The 26,713-nt window shown below is 42.1% G+C and overlaps 1 protein-coding gene across 3 annotated transcripts in view; it reads left to right on the top strand.

Annotated features, from left to right (window-relative positions):
- The window catches only part of LOC126352187 (tudor domain-containing protein 7-like), a 203,383-nt gene that overhangs the window by 44,953 nt on the left and 131,717 nt on the right, over positions 1-26,713 (top strand). For all 3 annotated transcript variants that reach the window (XM_050002669.1, XM_050002668.1, XM_050002667.1), the window contains 2 exons: positions 1,686-1,856; positions 13,921-14,103. In XM_050002669.1, the coding sequence (XP_049858626.1) occupies positions 1,686-1,856; positions 13,921-14,103 (354 nt within the window). The remainder of the gene's footprint in view (positions 1-1,685; positions 1,857-13,920; positions 14,104-26,713) is intronic.

Raw genomic sequence — 26,713 nt, forward strand, 5'->3', positions numbered from 1 at the left:
ATTGCCAGTTTGAACCATCCCAGGGGATGATGATGATGATGATCAGAAATATTCTGGAATATTTTTCATTTTATGGCACAATCTACTTAACGCAAACTTTTTTAGAGCCCTAAATTTAGGTGGTGACTAAATATTATCATGCAATACACACTTGTAGACAAAGGACAACATCAAATGATTTTTCTTAGAAATAACATAAAGCGTTACACATTGTTTTACATGATGGCACAGTTATTGTGACTGTAAACTTTCGACTAGTCGAAGGGCATTGAAAAGTAGGATGTAAATAGTAATTGATATACTTTTCTTTATGTTTCCTGTCATCAGTACTTACGCTTCTGTAATCCTTTCCTTACTTATAAATCTAAAAATTGAAACTCCAGGTAGGAATACCAACAATGTAAGAAAAGATACACTGCTACTTACCATTGCTACTTACCGTAAAGAAGACAAGTCAGCTTTCAGACAGGCATGATTAAACAACACTCACTTGTTAGATTTGGCCACAGCCTTTGTCAGTACACACACACACACACACACACACACACACACACACACACACACACACACACACACACACAAACTGTCAACTCTAGCATGCTGGGCTGGGATGTGGTGTGTGTGGTGTGTGTGGTGTGTGTGGTGTGTGTGGTGTGTGTGGTGTGTGTGGTGTGTGTGGTGTGTGTGGTGTGTGTGTGGGTGTGGGCACCTTTATTGACGAAGGCTGTGACCAAGAGCTAACATGTGAGTGTCTTTTAATCGTGCCTGTGTGCAACTTGACATATCTTCTTTATGGTAAGTAGCAATCTTACTTATAAATCTGTATTACAAGTACAACAATGAAAATAATCAATTTTTGACAATATAAGGTACGTAGCTAGATAAGAAATCTACTCACCAATTGGCGGCAGGAAAACACACACATAGAAAAAGGTTTTATATATGCAAGCTTTTGGAGCCAGTATCTCCTTCCTCTGGCAGAAGGGTTGAAGGGGAAGGAAGAGAGGTGAAGGAGAAGGACTGGAGAGGTTTAGGAAAAAAGGTGGAGTTCATTGTCATCCCGTCCGATAAGTCTCCCCTGACCTGAGATTCTAGCTGTTGTTTCCGAACTCTATCCCTTTTCCCGAACTTCTCCTGTCCTTTTCCTTCACCCTACTTTCTTTCCCTTCAACCCTCCTGCCAGAAAAAGGAGCCACTGTCTATGAAAGCTTGCATATGTAAAACCTTTTTCAATATGTGTTGTTCTGCCGCCACTTGTTGAGTAGATTTATTCTCTCTCCAATTACTCTCTATTAAAAGTACAGTATTTGGTGATAGTATCCCTTCACAATAAAATCATTCCTCTTTTTCACTACTTATATAGTTTTTAAAAATATATACCGTAATGTGTTTCAGTCACAGCCATCGACAGAATCACATTTAGAACCTCAGTAAACTGTATCTTGTTAGTTCACATGTACACTTGTGCCAAAGATTAGTCTATTACAGCATCTTTAGATTTTCTGTAGAATGACTGTTCTCAAATGGTTAAGGAACTTTATATTTTTCATGTAAATTCTGTTACGTATTTATCTGTTGGGTGGATATTGAGGTACATGTTCGATTGCAGTTTTTTATAGGCTTTTTGTTCTATGCCCTTAACAATATTTTCATACATTTTACATCAGAAATGATATTTATTTCAGGTTGGTGATGAGAATTTTAATAATTATCCTGATGAGAAAAGTACACCAGAGGAAGCAGCAGAGTCAGTTGCAAAATTGGCTGTACTGGAATTAACAAAACTGAATAAAAGCCTTTCAGCTCAGAGCGGTACTACTACTGACAGAAATGTAATTATAAGAAGAGTTAGCCAGGTATGTATTAGAAAATACTGAATAATGCTGAGAAAGTAACATACCATTTTGACTTTTTTAGAGTAATGCCAAAAAATAATAGTTTGGTTTTTGTTATTTTGCTCAGGCATGAGCCTGGTGATCAGGTTTATCAGAGGATATTTTTTCTTGTAAAGGTCTCTTTTCTTCAATTTTCTCTTCTGAGCTAAGTATATTTTTCCTCTCCTGCCATGACTATACTGGTTGTATCAAAAAGAATCATCCGATATTTAAAAAAATCATAACCATTATGTTGTTTGAGATTTGTGCATGAACAGTGTACTTTTGGAAAGAGCAAACTCTAGAGTTTTACATGGCTCCCTCTAGGTAGCAGCAATATGCGCCCACTTCAGTTCTAGTAAAAATGGTGTTAAGACAACAGAAAGCGTTTTGCTTTCTATGTTTTGTGCAGTGCGGGTCAGTAATAACTGTTCATTATGATTTTCATACTAGGTATGATGTGGATCCTAATACAGCACAGAGCATTAGATGATGGCATGAACAATTCCCAGAAACAGATTGTTTTGGTAAAGAGAAATCGCTGGGCTGTCCCCGAGTGTCTGACACAGAAGTCAAATACATCCGCTGTAGTTTCACAAGGAGTCCATGGAAATTCATTTGCCGTGCTGCTCGACAGCTCAACATGCCCCCGATGTCTGTCTAGTGTGTTGCGTGTACATTTACACATGAAACCACACAGAATTCAGCTACTGCAAGCTCTTCGTGAAGATGAGAAACAACAATGTATAGAGATCTGTAATTTTGTTCTTGGCAAGATGAAGGATTATAGTTTTCTTCCGCACTTAGTGGTCAGTGACGCGGAAACATTCTATGTAAATGGAAAGATGAACCATCATACTATGAGAATATGGGGTACGGAAAAACCACTTGAAGTTGTACAACATGAGAGGGACTCTCCAGAATTTAATGTGTTTTGTGCAGTTTCACAGGAAAAGGTGTGGCGTCCATTTTTCTTTGCCAAGAACACTGTTACAGGAAGCATGTATCTCAATATGCTTGGGAACTTTCTTTTTCTGCAGTGGGAGGCTGATTCGAATGACTTCATTTACCAACAGGATGGGGCACTGGCATGTGGAAGTGTGGAAATTTTTAAATCAAAGGATTACTGAACGATGGATTGGTCCCACTGGACCAGATGATCCAGCCTTACATTACTGGCATCCAAGGTCACTGGACCTGACTGTATGGGATTTCTTTTAGGGGTTTATAAAATACTTTGTTTGTGTGTCTCTGTTACCAACAACAATGAATGAACTGAGACAGCACATAACAGTAGCTGTGGAAGCTGTATATAATGCAAGACATGCTTGCTGCAGTGTGGGAATGATTTGAATACTGCACTGACATGCCGTGCATCTCAAGGGAGGTATATTGAACACTTGTGAAAAGGTATGAAAAAGAACTTTGTGAGTTTCCCATTCATCAAAAAACAAAATTAATTGTATATGTTTATTAGTTTCAGAAATATAGATGTGCCAAATTGGATGATTCTTTTTGATACATCCTGTATTACAATTGGGTATAAAAGGATGTAAGTATGCAAAGTAAGCAAGCCTTGACATTTCAGTGTGAAGCAGTGAAAATTACTGGTTATACACAGCTACAAAGACACCCAACCTGTACATACTCTTGGTAGCGGTGGGCCTGGCGAACTAGTCTTGCCACTGCCACATGTCTGTGTATTTTGGGTGTCTGTGTGATGGATTGTGTGTATGTATGAATATGTGTACTCTCAGGAGTAAAAAATATATATATATCCTTAAAACCCACATCCTTTCATTTTTCCCTCTCCTTCCCTCTTTCCTGACGAAGCAACTGCCAGTTGCGAAAGCTCGTAATTCTGTGTGTATGTTTGTGTGTTTTGTTCATGTGCCTGTCTGCCGGCGCTTTCCCGCTTGGTAAGTCTTGGAATCTTGTTTTTAACATATATATATATATATATATATATATATATATATATATATATATATATATATATATATATATATATATATATATATAAAAATAAAGATTCCAAGACTTACCAAGCGGGAAAGCGCCGGCAGACAGGCACATGAACACAACACACAAACACACACACAAAATTACGAGCTTTCGCAACTGGCAGTTGCTTCGTCAGGAAGGAAGGAAGGAGAGGGAAAAATGAAAGGGTGTGGGTGTCCCTTAAAACCCACACCCTTTCATTTTTCCCTCTCCTTCCTTCCTTCCTGACGAAGCAACTGCCAGTTGCGAAAGCTCGTAATTTTGTGTGTGTGTTTGTGTGTTGTGTTCATGTGCCTGTCTGCCGGCGCTTTCCCGCTTGGTAAGTCTTGGAATCTTTATTTTTAATATATTTTTCCCATGTGGAAGTTTCTTTCTGTTTTATATAGTTCCGACTTCTCTGACCCCATGAACCAAAACACACCTGTTTCTTCTGTCTGCTCTTTCTCCCACAGGCTTCCCAGGTTGGTACACACTACTTCTGTGATACCCTCAACCCATCTCATTAGCGTCCTCTTCTCCTAGTGCCTTCAATCTTCCCCAGCATTAGAGTATTTTCCAGTGAAACATATCTTCTCATGATGTGTCCGAAGTAGGTCAGCTTTTGTATTAGTATCAGACCTTACAGGGGGCACTCTGGTTTTATTTGCTGTAATGTTGACCTACTCAGTTACTTTGCAGTCCATGGGACTCTTTAAGAAGTGTCTTCCAACACCACAATTCAAAGCGGTCTATTCTTCGCTGTTATGCGTTTCTAATGGTCCAGGTCTCTCATCCATGCACCACAACTGGAAAGACCGTAGCCCTTACAATACAGACCTTTGTTGCTAAATTTATATCTCTACTCATTAAAACCTTGTCAAGGTTTGACATTGCTGATATATCAAGCAGCAGGCATGTCCTGATTTTGTGGCTGCAGTCACCATCAGCCGAAATCTGGGAACCGAGATAATTGAACAGAGACTATGCCATTGTTCTCCTCCTACATGCCATGAAATCATATTTGTAGTTGCTATAATTTTTGTTTTGTCAGCATTCAGCCTAAGACAACCTTCTTGTCTTTGTTCTTTCACCTTTAACAAGAGTGTCTTCAACTCCTCTTAACTTTCTGTGAACAGTATAGTATCATCTCCATATCTAAGGTTGTTTATATTTATCCTAGCTCCTTTAATTCCAGTTTTTTCTTCATCTAGCTAGGCATTCCTCATAACATGCTCTGCATACAGGTGGAATAAGTAAGGTGATAATATGCAGCCTTACCATACTCCTTTCTGGATCTTGATCCATTTAGTTGTTCTCACTGTGGCATCTTGGTCAGAGGATAAACTCTGTGTGAGATGTATGAAGTGATTTGGTTTTCTCATATTTTTGAGTACTTCCAGTAATTTATTGTGATCAACACAATCAAAGGCTTTGGGTAATCAATAAATGAGAGACATCTTTCTGGAATTTTCTTGTCTTTTCCGCAATCCACCAAATGTTGGCAATTTGAATTCTGCTCCCTCTTCCTTTACAAAATCCAGATTGTTTTTTCACTAGTTCTTGCTGTACAGGGTGATTTTTTTTTTCTGCTGGATACAAACTGCAGGGATTGATCCATGAGAGAATACAGAACCAAAATAATCTAATGAACCCATGTCAGGAAATGCATGGTTTCCAAGCTAGAGACCATTTATTCAATCATTCATTGTTGCAGAGACTGCATTCTAATATTCACTCTATCATGCAGCCATGTTTACAGTATGTGTTGAAATTTGTGTCCATGTGTCTCAGTGCATGTGTGTATACTCCGTAGCATTCACATCGTCCAGGCTGCATCTGAACAGTGTCAAAGGCAGCATTAACACACTGCTCTGGTGTCTCCACATCTGGAATGGGATCTGCATACACGATACTTTTGAGATGGGCCCATAATGAGAAATCATGCAGGTTGAGATCTAGTGAATGTGCAGGCCATGCAACGGGATCCCCTCATCTGATCGATCAACCAGGAAAGACACAATTGAGATATGTCCGGATGTTAATGGCAAAGTGAGGTGGAGCACCACTATACAGCAGGCACATAACCCTTCAAACAGTCAGTGGCACTTCTTCCAGCAGAGGAGGCAAGAAAATGCTGATAGTTCTGGCCTGTTAGGTGATGTGGGAGGAAGACTGGTTCCAAACTATGGTGAACAATTATCCTGGCCCACACATTCTGGCTGCACCAATCTGATGATTCGCTGTCACCATACCGTGAAGTTTCTGCATTCTATCCCACAGATGCCTGTTGTGAAAGTTGAAGATACCAGTCTGTGTGAAGGTGGCCTCATCTGTCAATAGGATGGATGACACAAATCCTGGAGTCGTGGTTGCATGGTGAAGAAACCAGTGACAAAACTGCTCCCGTTGTGGAAAGTCCATCACTAGTAAGGCCTGCACACACTGTAAGTGATAAGGGTAGTAACAATTGTCATGGAGAATGTTCCACACAATTATCTGGCTTACCCTGAGCTGGTGAACCAACTGCCTGGTACTGATATGGTGGTCGCCTTCCAGTGTTAATCACATTTTCCTCCAAACCTGGCGTCCGAACATTTTCGGTACATCCTTCATGATTTCCTATATCCTGAAACGACCCTGTCTCAGACAAACAGTGAAAGACTATTGCAAACATTGAATGCTGTGGTTGTTGTCAGCAGGAATAAGTAACCTGATACAACCTTGTTGCTTACCGCCCATTGGCATTTGCCTTTCCATAAGAATGTTGAACCATTGTGTACAACGCTGCATCACATCCACTAGAAGGTGAGTTAGCAAGAGAAGTGAATTGGACACAACATTACCATTTACTGTAGCAAGAGAGGGCACTAGGGCAGGAAACCATGTGTACTGTAACTGTGGCTGCATGGTATGGCGTGTATTAGACTGCAGTCTCTGTAACAATATACGATTGAATAAATGGTCTCTAGTATGGAAACCATGCATTTCTGGATATAAGTTTATTAGACCTTTTTTGTTCTGCACCCTCTCATTGATCAATCTCTGGAGTTCGTACACAGTGGAAAAGATCGCACTGTAGATACTGGCGAAGTCTATTTTGTAAGATTTCCAGCATGACTGCTAGTATGAGGAATAAGTGCATATGTTTGGTGACCTGAGCATTTTTTAGAAATTCCCTTCTTTGGGATAGGGATGAATACTGATTTTTTTCAGTCTTCTGTCCATTGTTGTATGCTCCATATTCTCTGACATTGAATGGAGCACATTTGGTGCATTCTTTCGAGTTATTTTGAACAAGTCTGCTGGAATTTCGTCATATCCACTAGTTTTGTTTTTAGCCATATTTTTGACTTCACTTTCGAAAATATCTGGCTGCAGTTCTACAATAACCTTAACTTCATTATTGTCAGCATTGTCAGTATATGGATCTATCTTATATAGATCTCCTACATATTCTGCCCATCTTTTCTTAACGTCCTCTGCATCTGCTACATCTTTTGTAGTTGTTTTATCATTGCGATTGTCGCATGGAATTTTCCTTTGATGTGTCTAATTTTCTTGTGAAGATTCCATATTTTCTCGATTCTGTTATCATCTTCAACTTCTTTGCACTGTATGTTTAACAAAACATCTTTGCCTCTTCTAGCTGATTTCTGAAACCCTTTGTTTAATTTAAACACTGCTGATCCGTCCCCTTTGATTTTTGCTTTCCTTCATTCTTTCGCAACTTACAATGCCTCAGCCAATAGTCGTCTGGCCTTCTTGTTATTCTCTCTCTCTTTCTTTCTTTCTTTCTTTCTTTTTTTTTTTTTTTTTTTAAATATGTTTTTCTGCTGCCTCCCTGACAGTTTTGGCTACTTCTGTCCACAACCCTTGTGGGCTTTTTTTCTTCTAAACTAGTGTGTTAAATCTATTTTGGACTTCTTTGTAATCAAAGGGTATGGTCTTACAGTTTTATCTGCAAGAAGGAACAGCTTTTGCTGCTTCTATCAGTTTCGGTCGGAATCTTGCAGTTAAGAGCTTGTGATCTGATCCACTATCACCTCCATGTCTTGTTGTAGTTCACTGAACCGCCCTCTTGCACCTCTATGAAGTAAGTAATCTATTTGATTCTGGTGTTGGCCGTTTGGTGAAGTCCAAGTATGTAGGTGTAATTTGGGTATCTGGAACAGTGTGTTAGTAATAACCAATGAATTGTCATGGCAGAAATCTAGGAGTCTCTGTCGTGCTTCATTTATAGCACCAAGACCAAATTTTCGTGTTACACCCTCTGCAATTGATTTCCCACTTTTGTGTTCCAATCTCCAACTATGAAGATGACATCCTTTTTGTTGTCAACATCAGTAATTGTTATAGATCTTCATAGAACTTGCTGATAACTTTCATTTTAACATCGGTGGTTGGTGCATAAATGTGAATGACTGTGATATTAAGGGATTAACCTTGAAATCTGATGACATCATTTTATCATTTCCTATTCTGTCGCTAACTATGAAGTCTACTCCATCACTTCTGTTTTTCTTCTCCAGAATAGTATACCATATGGCCATCTGAAGCAAATCCTCGTATGCCAGTCCACTTCATTTCACTTATTCCCAATATGTCGATGTTAACACTCTCAATTTCTCATCTGACTGTCTAATTTTCCTTGATACCTGGATCTTACATTCCATGTTCCTCTGCAGTTCCCGTTGCAGCATCTTACTCTTCATGAGCTTCCCTCAACCTGGTTCCACCCGGGAACTTGAAACTCCAGAAACATTTTGTGTTAAGCAAGGCCATGGAGTTTTCTTCGGGTAATTTCAGTGGTGGTTTACCATCGCCTTCCACTGACCTCCAAATCCTGTCACCTCACCAACTCGAGCTTCCTGCTGAGGTTGGTTACCCAACCTTCTGCTGAGTTGCTGGGCATAACAAGGGCACCAAGTATAGATAGGAAGTTGGAGAACTGAGGTGACAGAGGCTGTGAGAAATCTCTTGCCAAGTTCTTGTGGTCACGTATCACCCCCATTTTTTGCCAGAGTCTAAAAGTGTTTGCAAAGACTTCCCCAGGTAATTTCCCCGAAAGCTAGTGTTGACCATTTTCTATTGTGTGTTTCTGTGTGCCATGCACCACTCCCTTATTTTACATACTTTTCCATTCAGAAGTTTCATTACATTGTTATAAATTACCGGGTAATTATTTGTTTTCTTTGTAGCTGTAAAATTCATTTCCATAAGAGTTCGATGTCAGAACCTATATGAACTGTATTTTGTCACAGTTAAGCTTTACTCTTTTTTTTCTGTAAGCCACAAACTGATGATATCTATTACTTCATTTGCTAAATCTTTTATATTATATCCCATGTGTTTCATAATTACACATATAGATGTGACAATAGAGAGTGCTGGGGATGTAAATAATTAATTAGTACAGTTAACAATGCACTGAATAATAGAGACACTGAATTGTTGAAAGGCACATAAACAAGACAGAACTTAGCAAGTGCATGGGATAGGTGGGTGGCATAGTGCATTTTCGTAGTTTCATGCAGGGGCAGTAATGTGCAGCACACGAGGGTATGGTGAAGTGGATTGGGGGGGGGGGGGGGATAAAATGGAGGAGACAGATTGCGGGGAAGAAGGTGTGGAACCAGGATGCAATACCTCTGAAGTACATACACTTAGCACATTTTATTCCAGTCCCATCACAGGCTTCTCTTCCCAAAGGGAGGGCCACCTGTGAAAGCAGTCATGTATAAGAGGCATTAAAAAAGAGATGAGCTGGAGTCTGGAATGTGCAGACCAGTGACAAGAGGGCAATATCGTGGCGTGTGTAACGAGGTGTGGTTCCGACCAGAATGTGGAAGTTCACAGCCTGTCACTAGAGAGCATGCCTGCACGTCACATGACTTTACAGAGCTAGTACCAGCATGCATCAATCATCAAACAGTGACACAGAGGCGTCAACAGAAGAGCAAAGAGGTGTTGTTTGTTTTCTGACAGCGGAAGGAATAGGAGGAACAAGGAATGGACATTCATTGACGAATGTCACAAGTGTACGGTGAACACTGCATGTTCCTTGCAAGTGTCAAGGCATGCCACAAGCGCTTCAGGGAAGGACTGGTACCATTAGCCGATGATACACGGTCTGGAGCACCTCACTGCATTACCGATGACATTGTCCAGCTGGTGGATGCACTCATTACCCAGGACCGCCAAGTGACAGTGAAACCCATAGCCGCCGTTGTCGGATTGAGTGTCAGAAGTGTTCACACCACCATGAAGGAACGACTGCACATGTACAAAGTATGTGCCCAATGGGTGACCCGTAGTGTTAAACCACACCAGGAAGCATGTCAAATGGCCCGCTATCTTGCTCATCTGCAGCGCTATGCTCAGGAAGGGAATTTCTTTCTGGCACGAGTGGTGGCTGGAGATGTATCGTGGTGTCGTCACTTCAAACCAGAATCAAAACGACAGTCTCCAGTGGAAGCATCCAGGGTCACCACCACCACAAAAAGCCAAGGCCATCCACATGAGTGCAAGAAAGGTTATGCTGATGTTATTCTTTGACCAAGATGGTCCCCTTCTGATTCACTTCCTGCAGCACGGGACAACAGTGAATGCCCAGCGTTACTGGCAAATGTTGACCACCCTTTGCCAAACGATCAAATCAAAACAAACAGGCAATCTCACTGATAGGGTCATTCTGCTCCACGACAATGCAAAGCCTCATATAGCCAACACAGTTGCGGCACTTCTGCAGAAATTCAAATGAGAGGTTCTCTGCTACCATCCATACAGTCTGGAACTCTCTCCCTGTGATTACATCATTTTTGGTTCCCTTCAAAAGGCTATGAGGGCAAACGATTCACCTCAGGCGATGACGATCAGCTGTACGTGCAGAACTGATTAACATCACAGCCCCGGGAATTTTCTGAGGCAGCCATTCACTGCCCTGTGTCGCAGTGGGACAAGTGTCTCAACAGTCAGGGTCAGTACTTCTAACATACAGGTACTGGTTTCTGTAATTATGCCTCTGGCTCATTTCTTTTTGAATACTCCTTATAATATACCACTTACACAGTAAACTGCACAATATTTACTGCAGACATGACTACCAATCAGCTTTCCATGCTGATGAGTCGTCACTGCCAAGTGGTGATTGAGATTAGAGTTGTCCATACAGTTTCAGAACACACTGCTGTGCACAACATGCTTGATTTCAATGATTGCTTAACAATATGCCATCTGGGTCCTTCCGCCAACACCAGCTTATCTATATGTATAATATATGTGGGACATTGCAACACATCTGTCGATTCCATAGTTTTCTTGGCCTCAATTTTCCCTAGCCTCAGCCCATCACCCGTGCTTGCCACCTGTGCTCGCCACCCAGGCCCAAACTTCAGTCATCATGCACCCACACATTTTACCTCATAGTCTGTTTCTTCCTGTGTTCTGTCTCCCCCTCCCAGTCCATGCCTCCAAGTCATCGTGCACATGCACAGCTATCTTTGGCTGCGCCCATGAGCTCTATTTTGCCCTATTTCTATCCCATACACTGCTGCCATCTGTTGGCCATCTTTCACCAACCCTTCTTACTGCTCCCCACCACCCATACCAATCCCCCGCCCTCCTCTCACCCACTCTACATCGATGACACAAATATCTGCTACAAAAATGTCAGCATCACCTGCCACTTTCATTGGTAGTTCACTGATAATATTGAAACCTGCTTTTCACTTTTCAAGGGACTCACAGAAATAGTGTAAAATTTGGGATAATGTAAAACGTGGGAAATAATTTTTTAAGCAGTAAAAGTTATGTATAGGATCCCCATTTTTATTTTTATAGTTCATGTATGTATGTAGTATATATGTGTCAAAATATTCATCAAGAACTTGTTTGTTATTCAATAAATGTTACCTAAATTTTGTGATATGTTTAGCTGCAGACCTAACTAAAACTGGTAACTGTCTGGGAAGCAGAAATGTTTAACTTAATGTCATTCATCATATTCATTGTTTTTGGAAAGTTTGCAGTAGTCATTTATTATTTAAATAACGTAACACTGCTCCAGTTACACATTTTTTCATGTTTAGTGTGAAGCTTTCCAAGAATTTATTCTCATTTTCAAATGCAAATATTTACGTAAGTATTTTGTGCAATGTTTGCATATACGCTGTTCTGCGTTTCTTCCACTGTAGTTATCTTTTTGAAGTTATAAAGTACTGCGTCTCCTCCATTATGCAAGTCCCCGTCCCCCCCCCCCCTCCCACACACACACACACACACACACACACACACACACACACACACACACACACACACACGTGTACCCACCACTATTCACTATTTGTGTTGTTTTTGTGTGAATATCACAAAAGTATATAATTACATAGGCTTCTGCGACTGGTGTCGTGATTGTTAAGATTCCTCTTGGTGCTGCACCATGTCATTGTACAAAATACTTTATAAAACTTAAAACCAACATTTTGACCATATTATACGGCTTTCCAGAGAAGAGGACAATGAAGAGAAGCTTCCACTAGTGCACTTACCATATGTGAAGGGTGTCAGTGAATGGCAGGCAACATCCTCTTCCGATGAGGTTGAAGCCGATTTTCTGCATCAACCACAAGATCTGCAGCATGATACGTTCCACCAAGGATGCAGTCAACAAATTAAATATGGCAAGAGTATATGAACTACATTGTGAGTGCAGAGCCGCCTACATAGGGGATACAGGGATACCAGTTAGCTCATGAGCAGCAGATTATGATCGCTATGTGCTGTTAGCACAGCGTAATAAATCAGTGATAGTGGACCACCACTGTGACTGGACAGCATATCTTTTTGCAGGAAGCCCCTGTGCTCACAAAAGAGGTGTGGATGTGGCAGTGCAAAATTTGAGAAACGCTTGAAAATATTAAGCAGCCTGACAACACCAATAGAGAGGATGACTACACTCTTCTGGTTTCCTGGCTGCCAGCTATTCCCGTCCAGCAGGCTGTGAGTGGTTGCAGGGCAGGAGCCTTGGTCATGTTTTAGAAACTTTATTGGACCTAGAATATAATAGACGTCATAACAGAAGGGGGAGGCTAGGAAAGAAGCTATTTGTGGTCTATCCAGCTTGTCCGTGATTGATGACAGCCTGCAAATCAGGTTGGGACGTGACAGCATAAACACAGGGAAACTGTTATTGCACAGCTGTGACATTTGGTGAATTCTCTCAAAAGATATGTAGTTGATGCAGATGATTATAGAGAAAAAATTGAAATGTTGTTGGTGTACAAAAAGCAGTTTCTGAGTGGCCGTATGTTACAGAATATGGCCGCAAAGTAGAGTGGATCTATAGTACTTTTTCTTCTTTTATCTACTCCTCCTCCTCCTCCATGAGAGTCAGCAGGAATTTAAAATGAAATCTTCGGAAATAATTATTTCATTAAAATAACAATACTTCCCAAGCAAAAATGACAGTATACCAACAGCGTCACACAAAGTATCCCTCCTTTACACCCTAACCATGAACAATGACACTAAGAGATTGTGATGGGAGATATTTCAGATGAAAGCAAGTTGCTGAAGCTTTTCAGACCAAGTCATCCTTCAGACTAAAGTCAACAACAGTACAACAATATGAAACAGGTTACTACTGTCTTACACATTGCCATCTCCAAGACTTTTGATAATACTTACAGCAAGGATATTGGCCTCTAATTGTGGGATTACTCTCTTCCTCTCATTTGTTAATGTGATTTCACTGAAAATATGTGCGCTAACTGATCATGTCTGAAAAAAATTGCTCAAGTGACTGCGAGTCCACTTGATGTTTCGCCACACCTATGTGATTTTTTACTCTTCAGTTATTTAATAATTGATTTTATTTTTCCCATTAATAATAGATTTTATTTTTTCCATGCATGTTTCCTATATAATAATCTCAGAATGCTTGTATTTTAAAAGTTATATGTTTAAAAATTCTGAGTACATCTGTGTACCAACAAAATTAATGTTCAAATTACTAACAATAAAAGTAGATCAGTTTTAAGAATGTTAGTTTCTTTTGTTTTTGCAGATAGTTAAAGATTACGAGAGTGGACTGTTCATTACACAAGTTCCCGTGGAGTATACAAAAAGGCATAGTGAATCTCTTCCTGACAACTGGGAGAAAATAATTAGTAACTGCCCAACCATATCCATGGATACGATAGCAGGAAAGACAATTCTGTGGCCAGTACAGGCTTCACAAGAAACACAGGTATTATATATGAGATCTTTGTTAACAACTAGTAGGAAAGTTGTCTTTAAAATAAAGGTGACACAAGAACATTTTTCTGTGAAGTAAAAAGTGCCTTGAAATTTTTCTTACAGAAGCATTATACTGTAGTAGACTAATGAAGAAATATGACTTAAAAAATGTCTGTATTAAACTGCTCTTTCTCTACCAGTTAATTGATTTTTATGGAACACGTCAGAGCATAAGGATGCAGTTAAAGCTTGGAAAATAGTCGCACTACCCATGTAATGCACCACCTAGTATTTTGCAGACAACTTCCTTTCCTACAGTAACAAATCGGAATCATAGTTCCCATCTCACATTTTTGTGTTCTAGAACACAACTTTATGATTTATTTTTTAAGGCTCTGTGACTCCCCTTTGCTGCTATATACCACTGGTGACATTGTAGATCAAGTTACCAGTGTAGACAGCTTGTGATGGCTCATCCTGACAACTGATACAAATGTAGAATGTCAAGCAGGTTTTGTAAATGATCATTGCTGAACCGAACTTTAACTGACAACCATTTTCTTGACTTGACAGCCACAATGAGTTAAATTTTGTTCTTATCACATTGTTTTTCTCTGTTTCGTTTCTGCACTCTTTGTTTTTGTTTTCTCTTCAAAGTTGTTTACTTTTTTTCTGTCATGCCTCCACTTTGTTTCTTTTCACTTATGTTTACCAGCAGAGTACAGGTTATTGTGTGTCGCATGTTACTGGTAGTGAAGGTGTTCAGTGCACCATCAGATCATAAATCGTCAATTTGTAAATGAAACGTACACATATATTGTGGATTGAAAAGCTTAACATGAGCTGTTGTTAAGAAAAGAAAAGTGACTTTCTCACGAAACTGTGTTAACTTGTTTGTACGTCTTGTCCACTTTCTAAAGAGCCACAGTGTGGTGACTAATGCAAGTTGCTTTTTTGATATAAATTGAATGACCTCAAGTCAGTATTGACAGCTGTTTTAGTGTGGCCAGCATAGCCAACCATTGTTAGCAGATGACAGTGTGTTCAATGCATGCTTGTAAACAGAAGCAGAGGTACGTAACACGAAATTCCATATCACAGAAATGATACATGCATTTGAATTAGGCGTGTCGTAGGTTAGGCGTGTCGTAGGTTAGGCGTGTCGTAGGTTAGGCGTGTCGTAGGTTAGGCGTGTCGTAGGTTAGGCGTGTCGTAGGTTAGGCGTGTCGTAGGTTAGGCGATGAATTAGATGAAACTACTCTTTGCTACAGAATACGTAGTAGTTAGTGCATAAATCAGTTTTATTGTTAAGGGTATTTGGAAACAGTTGTGCTACATCTAAAGGTGTGTATATTTTACTTCCCGCCAAGATCATTTGAAATTCAGTGTTTTTATATGTGTATATCTGCTGTGAAAACCCAATGGCACACTTCCAACGCAAAAACTTTTTGCAAGCAGCATCCTGGTGCCAAAGTTGCATTGTTCATTATTTTTCTAATCTCTGTAGAATTGCATTATATTACACATCCAAAGGCTGCAACACACTTGTCTTGGCACCAGGAATAATAACTTAGGTCGTAGTTGCCTTCTTACATGTTCTGTTTCACTCATTCATCAATGCGCCCATGAAAACTATCCAATGCAAGAACTGATTTTGGGTAAAGAACAACTCCTGGCTGCTTGTTCCAAACTGCTGAAATCCAGTCTACGACCAATGCCTTTGTCACCTACCCCTGTCAAGAGCTCTTACAATGATATTGGATGGGAAGCTTTCTCCCTTGAGGATGGTTTTTCGATTAAAAACCACATATGGTGACAATTTTCATCCATCGACCGTAATGCTTAATGTCACTGTGCACCACTGTTTTCCTGCACCACAATGTATGTACTTCAATGCTGTATTTGCTCATGTTATTTGCCGTAGTGCTGTTTGGCATATCAAAATAGATATTTGTTTGTTCTGCAGTCCCTATCTGGGAAAATAAATAACTGTTTTTGTGTCAAAATTTGATTACGCAACACTGAAAAGATAATAAACTGTTTTTGTAAGATGAGGCACGTTTTGTGCAATTGTATTTCTGCAACAAACGGATAGATTGTTTTGTTGCATAAATTGCCGAGCCCACCCGTACAAAACTAAGTTCTAGTGGCAAAATATTTCTTCTGCGTGCTAGTTTTCAACCTTCAATTTGGATTATTTCTGTTGTAACGGCTTATCAACAATTTTCTATTTTGAATTACAAAGTTGAGCAAGTCGTTTTCAACAGTTGGATATCTACACCGACTTTCCAAAGTATTTAGGAGTTTCTGTTTGGTTACAGACCAATCATTCCCCCCCCCCCCCCCTGCAACAACATGAAATATGCATACAACTTCCCGTTTTCCCTGTTCCTTTGCATAGCTGATAACTTGAGTTGCAAATTTCACCATGTAACTTGTATTCTCCTTTCCCAACATTGCTCATGTACCAGACATAAAATTTTCTCTCGCCCTCAACTTTCTTACTCTGTCCCTTGAATTAGTCATGTTACCAGACCTCCCAATGAATCCACAATCTCCATGACACACTTACCAGGTATAGACCGCCTGCCACCTAGCAGCAGGGTGAGTGCAGCTACATTATAGCAGACCATTCTATTCTGTCAACTTGAGTTTCATTGTAGTAATGTGAATGTTGGAAAAGGGGCATGACAGAGCTGCCACTCAAAGTACTGACTAAAGGAACTTTCTTGTGCACTTAGTGGTGTGGCCTATATTGAAGATTTACTTTATATTATAATCTTGTGTCAAAAGTTTAGGTGCAGCGTATATTTGCACGTGGACTATATTTGTGCATACATGATACCTTATAAGCTATGAACAATTGTTCAACTTCGCTACTGTGAAACACATCTTTTCTACTGAACAATTGCTCATAGTTCTTAAGATATGATTTTTAGAGTACACATTTACCAGACAGTTTTTCTCATTTACTACGACTGTTCCCAAAATATGAAAATCAAAGAGTTTGCAGTAGAAGAGGTCCACTGTGAGTAGTATCAGAACAATTTTTGCTTACAGAATTCAACTTGGACTTTTCTGGAGCAGGATCCCTTCGCCTTCTCAGTCATCCCTGAAAGTGAAAACAACGCAGACTCCAGGTTGGAATATCAACAAATTAGGAAAATGATAGCTACTCAACATGGAGATGACACATTGAGTTACAGACGGGCACAATGAAAGACTAATGCATTCAGCTTCTTCAGAAAAGAAAACACACACACACACACACACACACACACACACACACACACACACACTCAGACCGGAGTGCAGCTGACATGTTGATCGACAATCTGGAGTGGGACAGGGAATGGGGAGGGGTAGCAGGATATGTGTGAGGGTGGAGAAGAGCGCTTTCTGATTGAGCATGTATGGGTAGATGGAGGCAAGACAAGACGCCAGGCCCAGGGCCAGGAAGCTGTGGGTCGCGGATGGGGAGCAAAAAAGGAGAGGATAAGGGATGGGGAAGATGGGTGGGTGTATTGGCGGAGGGTGGCATTCTGTGAGGGTACAGAGTTGTGAATATGAAGTAGAAACTGTTTGGTGGAGCCTGTACTGGCAGTTATCTCCATAAGTTCAGGCCAGGATAATTTTGGGTGTGGAGAATGTGTTGGAAGCATAACTCCTGTCTGCACATTTCTGAAAAAAAACTGGTGGTGTAGGGTGAGCTCCAGATAGTCCAGGTTGTGAAGCAGCCATTGGAATGAAGCATGTTACAGCCAGCTGCATGTTGTGCTACAGGGTGGTCTACTGTGATCTTGGCCACAGTTTGGTAATGGCCATTCATCTTTGTTGGTACTCATACCAATATAGAAAGCTGTGCAATGATTGCAATAGAGCTGGTATATGATGTGACTGCTTTCGTAGGTGACCCAGCTTCTTACGTGGTAGGGCAGGACAGGACTGGAATAGAAAGTGTGAGGGAGTGGGTAGAGCAGGTTTTGCACATTGGTCTTCCATAGGGATAGGATCCTTGTGGCAAGGGGTTGAGATTGGGAGTGGCATAGGGCAGGACTACGATGTTGTGGAGGGTGGTGGGCAATGGAACACCACTTTAGGAGGTGTTGGAAGGATCTTAGGTATCATTGCCCTCACTTCACGGCGTGATGATAGGTAATTGAAGGCCTGGCGAAGGATGGCGTTCACTTGTTCCTTACAGCGTGGTACTGGGCAACGAAAAGTGTACTCTGTGGCATGTAGGGAAATGGCACAGCATACTTGTTTGTGAACTAGGTCAGGGGATAGTGCTTGTCTGTGAAGGCCTTGGTGAGACGTACAGCATACTGGGAAAATGGAATTGTTCTCTCAGCAGTTTTGCCATCTCCAGGTGGCCATGCGCTACATGAGTGACCCTTTATTATTATTATTATTATTATTATTATTATTATTATTATTATTTATTTTTGCTGAGCGAGAAATGGCAGCTGTCGAAATGCAGGTATTGTTGTTGATTGATGAGTTTAATGTGGACATAGAGTGATTTAAAATGGAATGATCATATAAAGTTGATCGTCGGTAAAGCAAATGCCAGACTGAGATTCATTGGAAGAATCCTAAGGAAATGCAATCTGACAACAAAGGAAGTAGGTTACAGTACGCTTGTTCGCCCAATGCTTGAATACTGCTCAGCAGTGTGGGATCCGCACCAGGTAGGGTTGATAGAAGAGATAGAGAAGATCCAACAGAGAGCAGCGCGCTTCGTTACAGGATCATTTAATAATTGCGAAAGCGTTACGGAGATGATAGATAAACTCCAGTGGAAGACTCTGCAGGAGAGACGCTCAGTAGCTCGGTACGGGCTTTTGTTAAAGTTTCGAGAACATACCTTCACCGAAGAGTCAAGCAGTATATTGCTCCCTCCTACGTATATCTCGCGAAGAGACCATGAGGATAAAATCAGAGAGATTAGAGCCCACACAGAAGCATACCGACAATCCTTCTTTCCACGTACAATACGAGACTGGAATAGAAGGGAGAACCGATAGAGGTACTCAGGGTACCCTCCGCCACACACCGTCAGGTGGCTTGCGGAGTACGGATGTAGATGTAGATGTAGATGTAGATGTAGATGTAGACGTAGACGTGGATGGAGCCACCAGGAGGTGGAGGTGATCAACTTCTAGGAACGTGGCATACTGGGTTTAGGAGGACGAGTTAGAGCAGTTGGGAGAGAAGGTTTTGAGCTTGTGAAGGAACGATGGTAGTGTGTCTCGGCCCAAGCCCGGATTGTAAAGATATCAATATATGAAACTGAACCAGATGTGGGGTTGTGGTTTTTGGAAGCTAAGGATTCCTGTAGACTGTCCATAAACAGATTGGCATAGGGTGGTGTCGTGTGTGTGCCCATGGCTGTGCTGCGCATTTGGTTGTATACCTACCCTTCAGAGCATAAGCGGTTGTTTGTTAGGATGAAGTTAGTAAGGTATGTGGGCTTGGAGTCTGAAAGACGTTGGTGAGATAGTGTTCAATAGTGGCAAGATACTGATTATGAGGCTATTTGGTGTGGAGGGAAGACACGTTAACAGTCACGAGTATGGATCCGAGATACTTTCAGATGGTGGGGAAGGTGGAGAGTTGGCAAAGGAAGTGTTTGGTGTCTTTTCTCATGGGAGGTTAGATTTTGGGCCATTGACTGGTGGTGTTAGTCAGTGAATGTTGAAATTCTTCAGTGGGGGAACAATAACCAGTCAAAATGAGGTGTCCAGGATTGTTGGGATTGTAGTCTTTGGGGAATGTGTAGAAGGTGAGCGTGCAGGATGTCTTAATGGGAATGGGTTCAAGTTAGAGCCTAAGGCTTTAAGCAGGGATGTGAGGTTATGTTAGAGTTCTGGGATGAGATCACCCTGGCAGAGTTTATAGGTGGAGTCGTCGGATAATCGGCAGTGGCCTTCTGCCAGGTAGTCACTGTGATTCATAACAATAGTGGTGTAATGTTCGTCTGCAGGTAGGTTGATTAGATCAGAATTTTTAGGTTGTGAATAATTGTCCCTTCTTTGGCTGCAAGGCTGATGTTCTTCGGAACGGACCCGAGGAAGGATGGTGAGGCCAAGTTGGAGGTAAGGAATTCCTGGAACGTGACCAAGGTGCGGTTGGATGGGAGTGGCGGTGGTTGGTTCACAACTGGCTGGTGCTGTGAACTGAGGGAGGCAGGGTGCAGTGTTGGGATAAGGTTGGCTTTGGTTGGAGAGAGGTGGCAAAGAAATGTTTCCATTGCAGGGATCAGGAAAAGGAGGAGGAGTCTTTGACAAGTCCAACATAGTTAAGTTTGGGCGCAGGACTGAAGATGAGGCCTTTGGATGGGACTGAACCTTCCTGTGGGGCTGAGGGTTTTCATGGAAAGGTTAACAATAGTGTTAAGAGAGCATTTCGGCTCTTGATTTAGTGGAGTCCTGGGGGATGTGGCAGGTTGAAAAGATAAACTAGCCAAGGTTTGGAGGGGTTTGATAAGGAGGAGCCTTGTGGGTAGGATAAGAGTTGGATAGTGGTGTCCCAAGGTGGTGGTAGGATGCCGACAGGTTAGATAACATATGTAAGTGGTGTCTAGAATGCTATTCCTGCTCCTGGACAACAAGGTGAAGGTGGAGGTCATTGTGAAAGCAGGCCTGGGATCCGGAGAAGGAACTTTTATGGTAACCACACTAAGGAGAAGGAAGGGGATACTATGGCTTAGGCAGCATTTGAGGAACAGAAGGTGGGACTGGGTTTTAGTGACAGAAAGGGATATTTTTTGGAACTGGTGCAGAAAGATACAGCAGAGGTCCATTGTCAGTGGGAGGGTGTTGGGGAAATGGGGATGATGTGGAAATTGGCAAATGAAACTTTTAGGTAGCTGTGAGGGGAGCTGGATAAAAGAAAATGTGTGTAAGAATACATACAACAATGTAAGGAAATGATGGTTTGCTACTTACCATAAAATGACGTGTTAAGTTGCAGAATTAAAAGACACACACATTAGCTTTCAGCCATAGCCTTCATAAAAAAAAGAGACACTCACCACTCATTCACACAAGAAAGCACACCTCACATACAGATGTCTGCCAGCTCTGGCAGCTTGGCCCGGAATGACTGTCATGTGGAATGGAGGCAGACCTCTGGAGGGATTGGGAGAGGGGAAGGAATAGCAGTGTAAGGGTGGGGGAAGAGAGGAACACTCTCTGGCAGAATGTGCAGGGACTAGATTGCCAACAGATGCAGTGTTGAAAGCCTGTGGGGCAGGGAGGTGGGAAAAAAGGAGCGAAAAAGAAAAGTGGGGAAAGATGAGTGGGTGCATTGGCAGAGGGCGGCACACAAAGAGCGTGGGAGACAAGAATAGGGAGGAGGTGATCAGAGGAGGTAAAAACTGTAGTGCGGAGGGTGTGGGAGCAGTGTGTTACTGTAGGTTGAGGCTGGGATAATTTCGGGAGCAGAGAATGTCTTGTAAGGAGAACTTCCATCTGCGCAGTTACGGAAAGTTGGTGGTCGAAGTAGGATCTGGATGGCGAGGGGTGGAGCAGCCATTGAAATTAAGCATGTTGCTTTTGGCCACAGTTTGATGGTGGATGTCCAGCCTGGTGGACAGCTGGTTGCTAGTAATGCCAGTATAAACAGTTGACCAGTGATTACAGCAATTATCTGACTACTCCAACTATAAATTCTGCTGTAGTGATCCCATCCCAGAATTCCAAAATAACATCAAATACCTGCTTAAAACATTAGGCCCTTACCAGAATATCTCCCTGGTCTGTATTTCTCTCCATATCCCTATCATTCTCCACAACCAACATTTACATGCTCCACAAACCCAACAATCCTGGATGTCACTTTGTAGCTGGTTATTGTGCCACCACTGAAAGAATTTGTCGTCATTGTCCAACACCTCCAACCATTTCCTCAAAATCTAATCTCCCACATCAAAGATACCAACCACTTCCTTCACCAGCTCTTCACCATCCCCACCACTTTACCTCCTGGATCACTGTTGATGCCACTTACCTATACACCTACAATCTTCACACCTGTGGTCTTTCCACTATTGAACACTACCTTTCCCATCGCCCATCTGACTCCAAACCCACTACCTCATTCCTCATACACCTTACTAACTTCATTCTAACTTACAATTACTTCTCGTTTGAAGGCTAAGTATACCGACAAATCTGCAGCACAGCCATGGGCACCTGCGTGGCACCCTCCTATGCCAACCTGTTTATGGGCCATCTAGAGGTAACATTGTAAGACATTTCCAGGGGCAGATGTGGACTCTGACCACAATCTATTGGTTATGAACTGTAGATTAAAACTGAAGAAACTGCAAAAAGGTGGGAAATTAAGGAGATGGGACCTGGATAAACTGAAAGAACCAGAGGTCGTACAGAGTTTCAGGGAGAGCATAAGGTAACAATTGACAGGAATAGGGAGAAGAAATACAGTAGAAGAAGAATGGGTAGCTTTGAGGGATGAAGTAGTGAAGGCAGCAGAGGATCAAGTAGGTAAAAGGACGAGGGCTAGTAGAAATCCATGGGTAACAGAAGAAATATTGAATTTAATTGATGAAAGGAGAAAATAAAAATGTGCAGTAAATGAAGCAGGCAAAAAGGAATACAATCGTCTCAAAAATGAGATCGAAAGGAAGTGCAAAATGGCTAAGCAGGGATGGCTAGAGGACAAATGTAAGGATGTAGAGGCTTATCTCATTAGGGGTAAGATTGATACTGCCTACAGAAAAATTAAAGAGACCTTTGGAGATAAGAGAACCACTTGTATGAACATCAAGAGCTCAGATGGAAACCCAGTTCTAAGCAAAGAAGGGAAGGCGGAAAGGTGGAAGGAGTATATAGAGGGTCTATACAAGGGCAATGTACTTGAGAACAATATTATGGAAATGGAAGAGGATGTAGATGAAGATGAAATGGGAGATACTATACTGCGTGAAGAGTTTGACAGAGATCTGAAAGACCTGAGTCAAAACAAGGCCCCCGGAGTAGACAACATTCCATTGGAACTACTGACGGCCTTGGGAGAGCCAGTCCTGACAAAACTGTACCATCTGGTGAGCATTATGTATGAAACAGGCGAAATACCCTCAGACTTCAAGAAGAATATAATAATTCCAATCCCAAAGAAAGCAGGTGTTGACAGATGTGAAAATTACCAAACTATCAGTTTAATAAGCCACAGCTGCAAAATACTAACACGAATTCTTTACAGACGCATGGAAAAACTAGTAGAAGCCGACCTCGGGGAAGATCAGTTTGGATTCCGTAGAAACACTGGAACACGTGAGGCAATACTGACCGTACGACTTATATTAGAAGAAAGATTAAGGAAAGGCAAACATACGTTTCTAGCATTTGTAGACTTAGAGAAAGCTTTTGACAATGTTGACTGGAATACTGTCTTTCAAATTCTAAAGGTGGCAGGGGTAAAATACAGGGAGCAAAAGGCTATTTACAATTTGTACAGAAACCAGATGGCAGTTATAAGAGTCGAGGGACATGAAAGGGAGACAGTGGTTGGGAAGGGAGTAAGACAGGGTTGTAGCCTCTCCCTGATGTTATTCAATCTGTATATTGAGCAAGCTGTAAAGGAAACAAAAGAAAAATTCGGAGTAGGTATTAAAATCCATGGAGAAGAAATAAAGACATTGAGGTTTGCCAATGACATTGTAATTCTGTCAGAGACAGCAAAGCACTTGGAAGAGCAGTTGAATGGAATGGACAGTGTCTTGAAAGGAGGATATCAGATGAACATCAACAAAAGCAAAACGACGATAATGGAATGTAGTCGAATTAAGTCGGGTGATGCTGAGGGAATTAGATTAGGAAATGAGACACTTAAAGTAGTAAAAGAGTTTGCTATTTAGGAACCAAAATAACTGATGATGGTCGAAGTAGAGAGGATATAAAATGTAGAGTGGCAATGGCAAGGAAAGTGTTTCCGAAGAAGAGAAATTTGTGAACATCGAATGTAGATTTAAGTGTCAGGAAGTCATTTCTGAAAGTATTTGTATGAAGTGTAGCCATGTATGGAAGTGAAACATGGACGATAAATAGTTTGGACAGGAAGAGAATAGAGGCTTTCGAAATGTGGTGCCACAGAAGAATGCTGAAGATTAGGTGGGTAGATCACATAACTAATGAGGAAGTATTGAATAGGATTGGGGAGAAGAGGAGTTTGTGGCACATCTTGACTAGAAGAAGGGATCTGTTGGTAGGACATGTTCTGAGGCATCAAGGGATCACTAATTTAGTATTGGAGGGCAGCGTGGAGGGTAAAAATCGTAGAGGGAGACCAAGAGATGAATACACTAAGCAGATTCAGAAGAATGTAGGTTGCAGTTGGTACTGGGAGATGAAGAAGCTTGCACAGGATAGCGTAGCATGGAGAGCTGCATCAAACCAGTCTCAGGACTGAAGACGAGATTCACTGATATCATCTTCATAATCTGGGTACAGGGACAAGACGCCCAATCGTCATTCCTTCACCACCTCAACACCTTCCCTCTCATCTTCTCCACATGGTCCTCCTCAACATTGATCACGTATCATCATGCCCTGAAATGAGGGGCATTGTACCTAAGGTCCTTCCCACTTCTCCTAAAGTAGAGTTTTGTTGCATTCCCAACCTTCACAACATCCTAGTCCGTCCCTATGTGACTCTCAAACCCAACTCCTTTGCTACAAGTATCATATTCCTGTGGAAGATCAACATGAAAGACCTGCACAATCCACCAGCTCAGCACTTTCTATTCCACTCCTGTCACAGCTTATCCTACCTTGTCAGAGGCTGGACCACCTGTGAAAGCATGCTTGTCATACATCACCTTTGCTGCAACCAGGATCAACAGCCATTTCTAAACTGTGACCAAGAGCATGGTAGAGCACCTTGTGGCACAACATGCAGCCGAATATAATATGCTTGATTTCAGTGGCCTGCTTCATGATCTGGGCTATCTGGATCCTCCCCTCCTCCACCAGTTTTTCTGATCTGTGCAGATGAGAGTTATACCAACACACTCTCCAATGACGAAGTTATCCTGTTTTAAACCTACCTTAACCTACTTCCATCACACTTTCCACCCAATAGTTTCCACCCCCTCTGTCCTATCACTTCCTACCAATTCACTTCCCCTCACCATCGTTGTGTGCCACCTTCTGCCAATGTATCCGCCGTCTCTCCCATTTCCTGTTCATCTCTTGTTTCCAATCTCCCCACCCCTTTCGTGCCCCACAGTCTCCTGATGCTGCATCTGGAAGTCATGCCATCATCTAGTCTCTGCAAGCTCCACCAGAAAGCGCTCTCCCCCCCCCCCCTCCCCCCTGCGGGTCCGGGGGTTAGAATAGGCCCAAGGTATCCCTGCCTGTCGTAAGAGGTGACTAAATGGATTCACACACTTTTCGGCCCTATAAGTTCAGGTTCCATTTTATGGTTTGACCTGCCACTTCCCAAATTCTACAGAAGTGTGGGCCATATGGGGAAGGACACCTTACGTGGTGCACGAGTTATCCATAGTGCCATTAGATTCGATCTCCTGAACCTCTTGTCATGGCGTTGTCTCCACCTGCAATTCAACTATTTGGGTGAGGACACTTTATGGGGTATGTCATTTTCTTCCGTTGTCTTCCTCCCCCCTTTCCCCAAATGACTATTGGATTTCTCTGCACTCAATATCTAGCACGGTAGCCAGTCCATTGTGGTGGGTCCATCGTGGACCCATTTGGTGGTAGCCCCCTCACACCGCAGGGATCGCACTACTGATGCCTGAGCTGTAAACTCCCCACATTTGCCAAGGAGTAGATGCCTGCCTTCCTGGGGCATCAGGACTCCCAGCAACGGCCTTCATGCGAGGTGGCCTTTGCTGTGGCTGGGTGGCACCCGTGGGGATAACCCCTGATCGGATCAGTGCAGATGACCTGCAATGAAATGGACTAAGTCATCTCTTGCTGGTGACTGTACGGCATCAGCAGTCTCTAAGGAGGGCAAGATCGAGTACAATGCTGACAGATATGACCCTAAATCATTTCCCTCCCTCGCTGCACCATGGGAGGAACCTAGGGCTACAGAAGGAAGAGTATCATATTCGCCTCTGTATTTAGTCTGTAGCAGAATGGACGGGGGCTCCTTTCACCCTATGAAGCCTCAGTTTTTTTGTTGAACATCTTGATGATACGTTTGGGGAAGTGACAGTGCTGTCCAAGATGAGAAGCAGCGCAGTCTTGATTCAGAAAGCATCCCCAGCTCAATCCCGGGCGTTAATCGCTTGTGACCAGCTGGATGATATTCCTGTTCCCATCACTCCCCGTCAACATGGTCCAAGGGATTATTTTCTATCATGACCTCTTCTTGCAGTCTGATGACGAGCTCCGCGCCAATCTATAACAGCGGGGTGTTGTTTTCATCTGGTGTGTTTACAGGGGACCCAAAGACAACAGGGTTGCTACTGGTGCCTTCATATTGACCTTTGAGGGTGATTCATTGCCTGAAAAGGTCAAGGTGATGGTTTACCACTGTGATTTAAACCGTACTTCCTTCCCCCTATGCCATGCTTTAAGTGCTGGAAATGTGGGCACATGCCTTTCCGCTGCACATCCAATGCCACA

This window comes from Schistocerca gregaria, chromosome 1 (assembly GCF_023897955.1).
Source record: "Schistocerca gregaria isolate iqSchGreg1 chromosome 1, iqSchGreg1.2, whole genome shotgun sequence".
Taxonomy (NCBI): domain Eukaryota; kingdom Metazoa; phylum Arthropoda; class Insecta; order Orthoptera; family Acrididae; genus Schistocerca; species Schistocerca gregaria.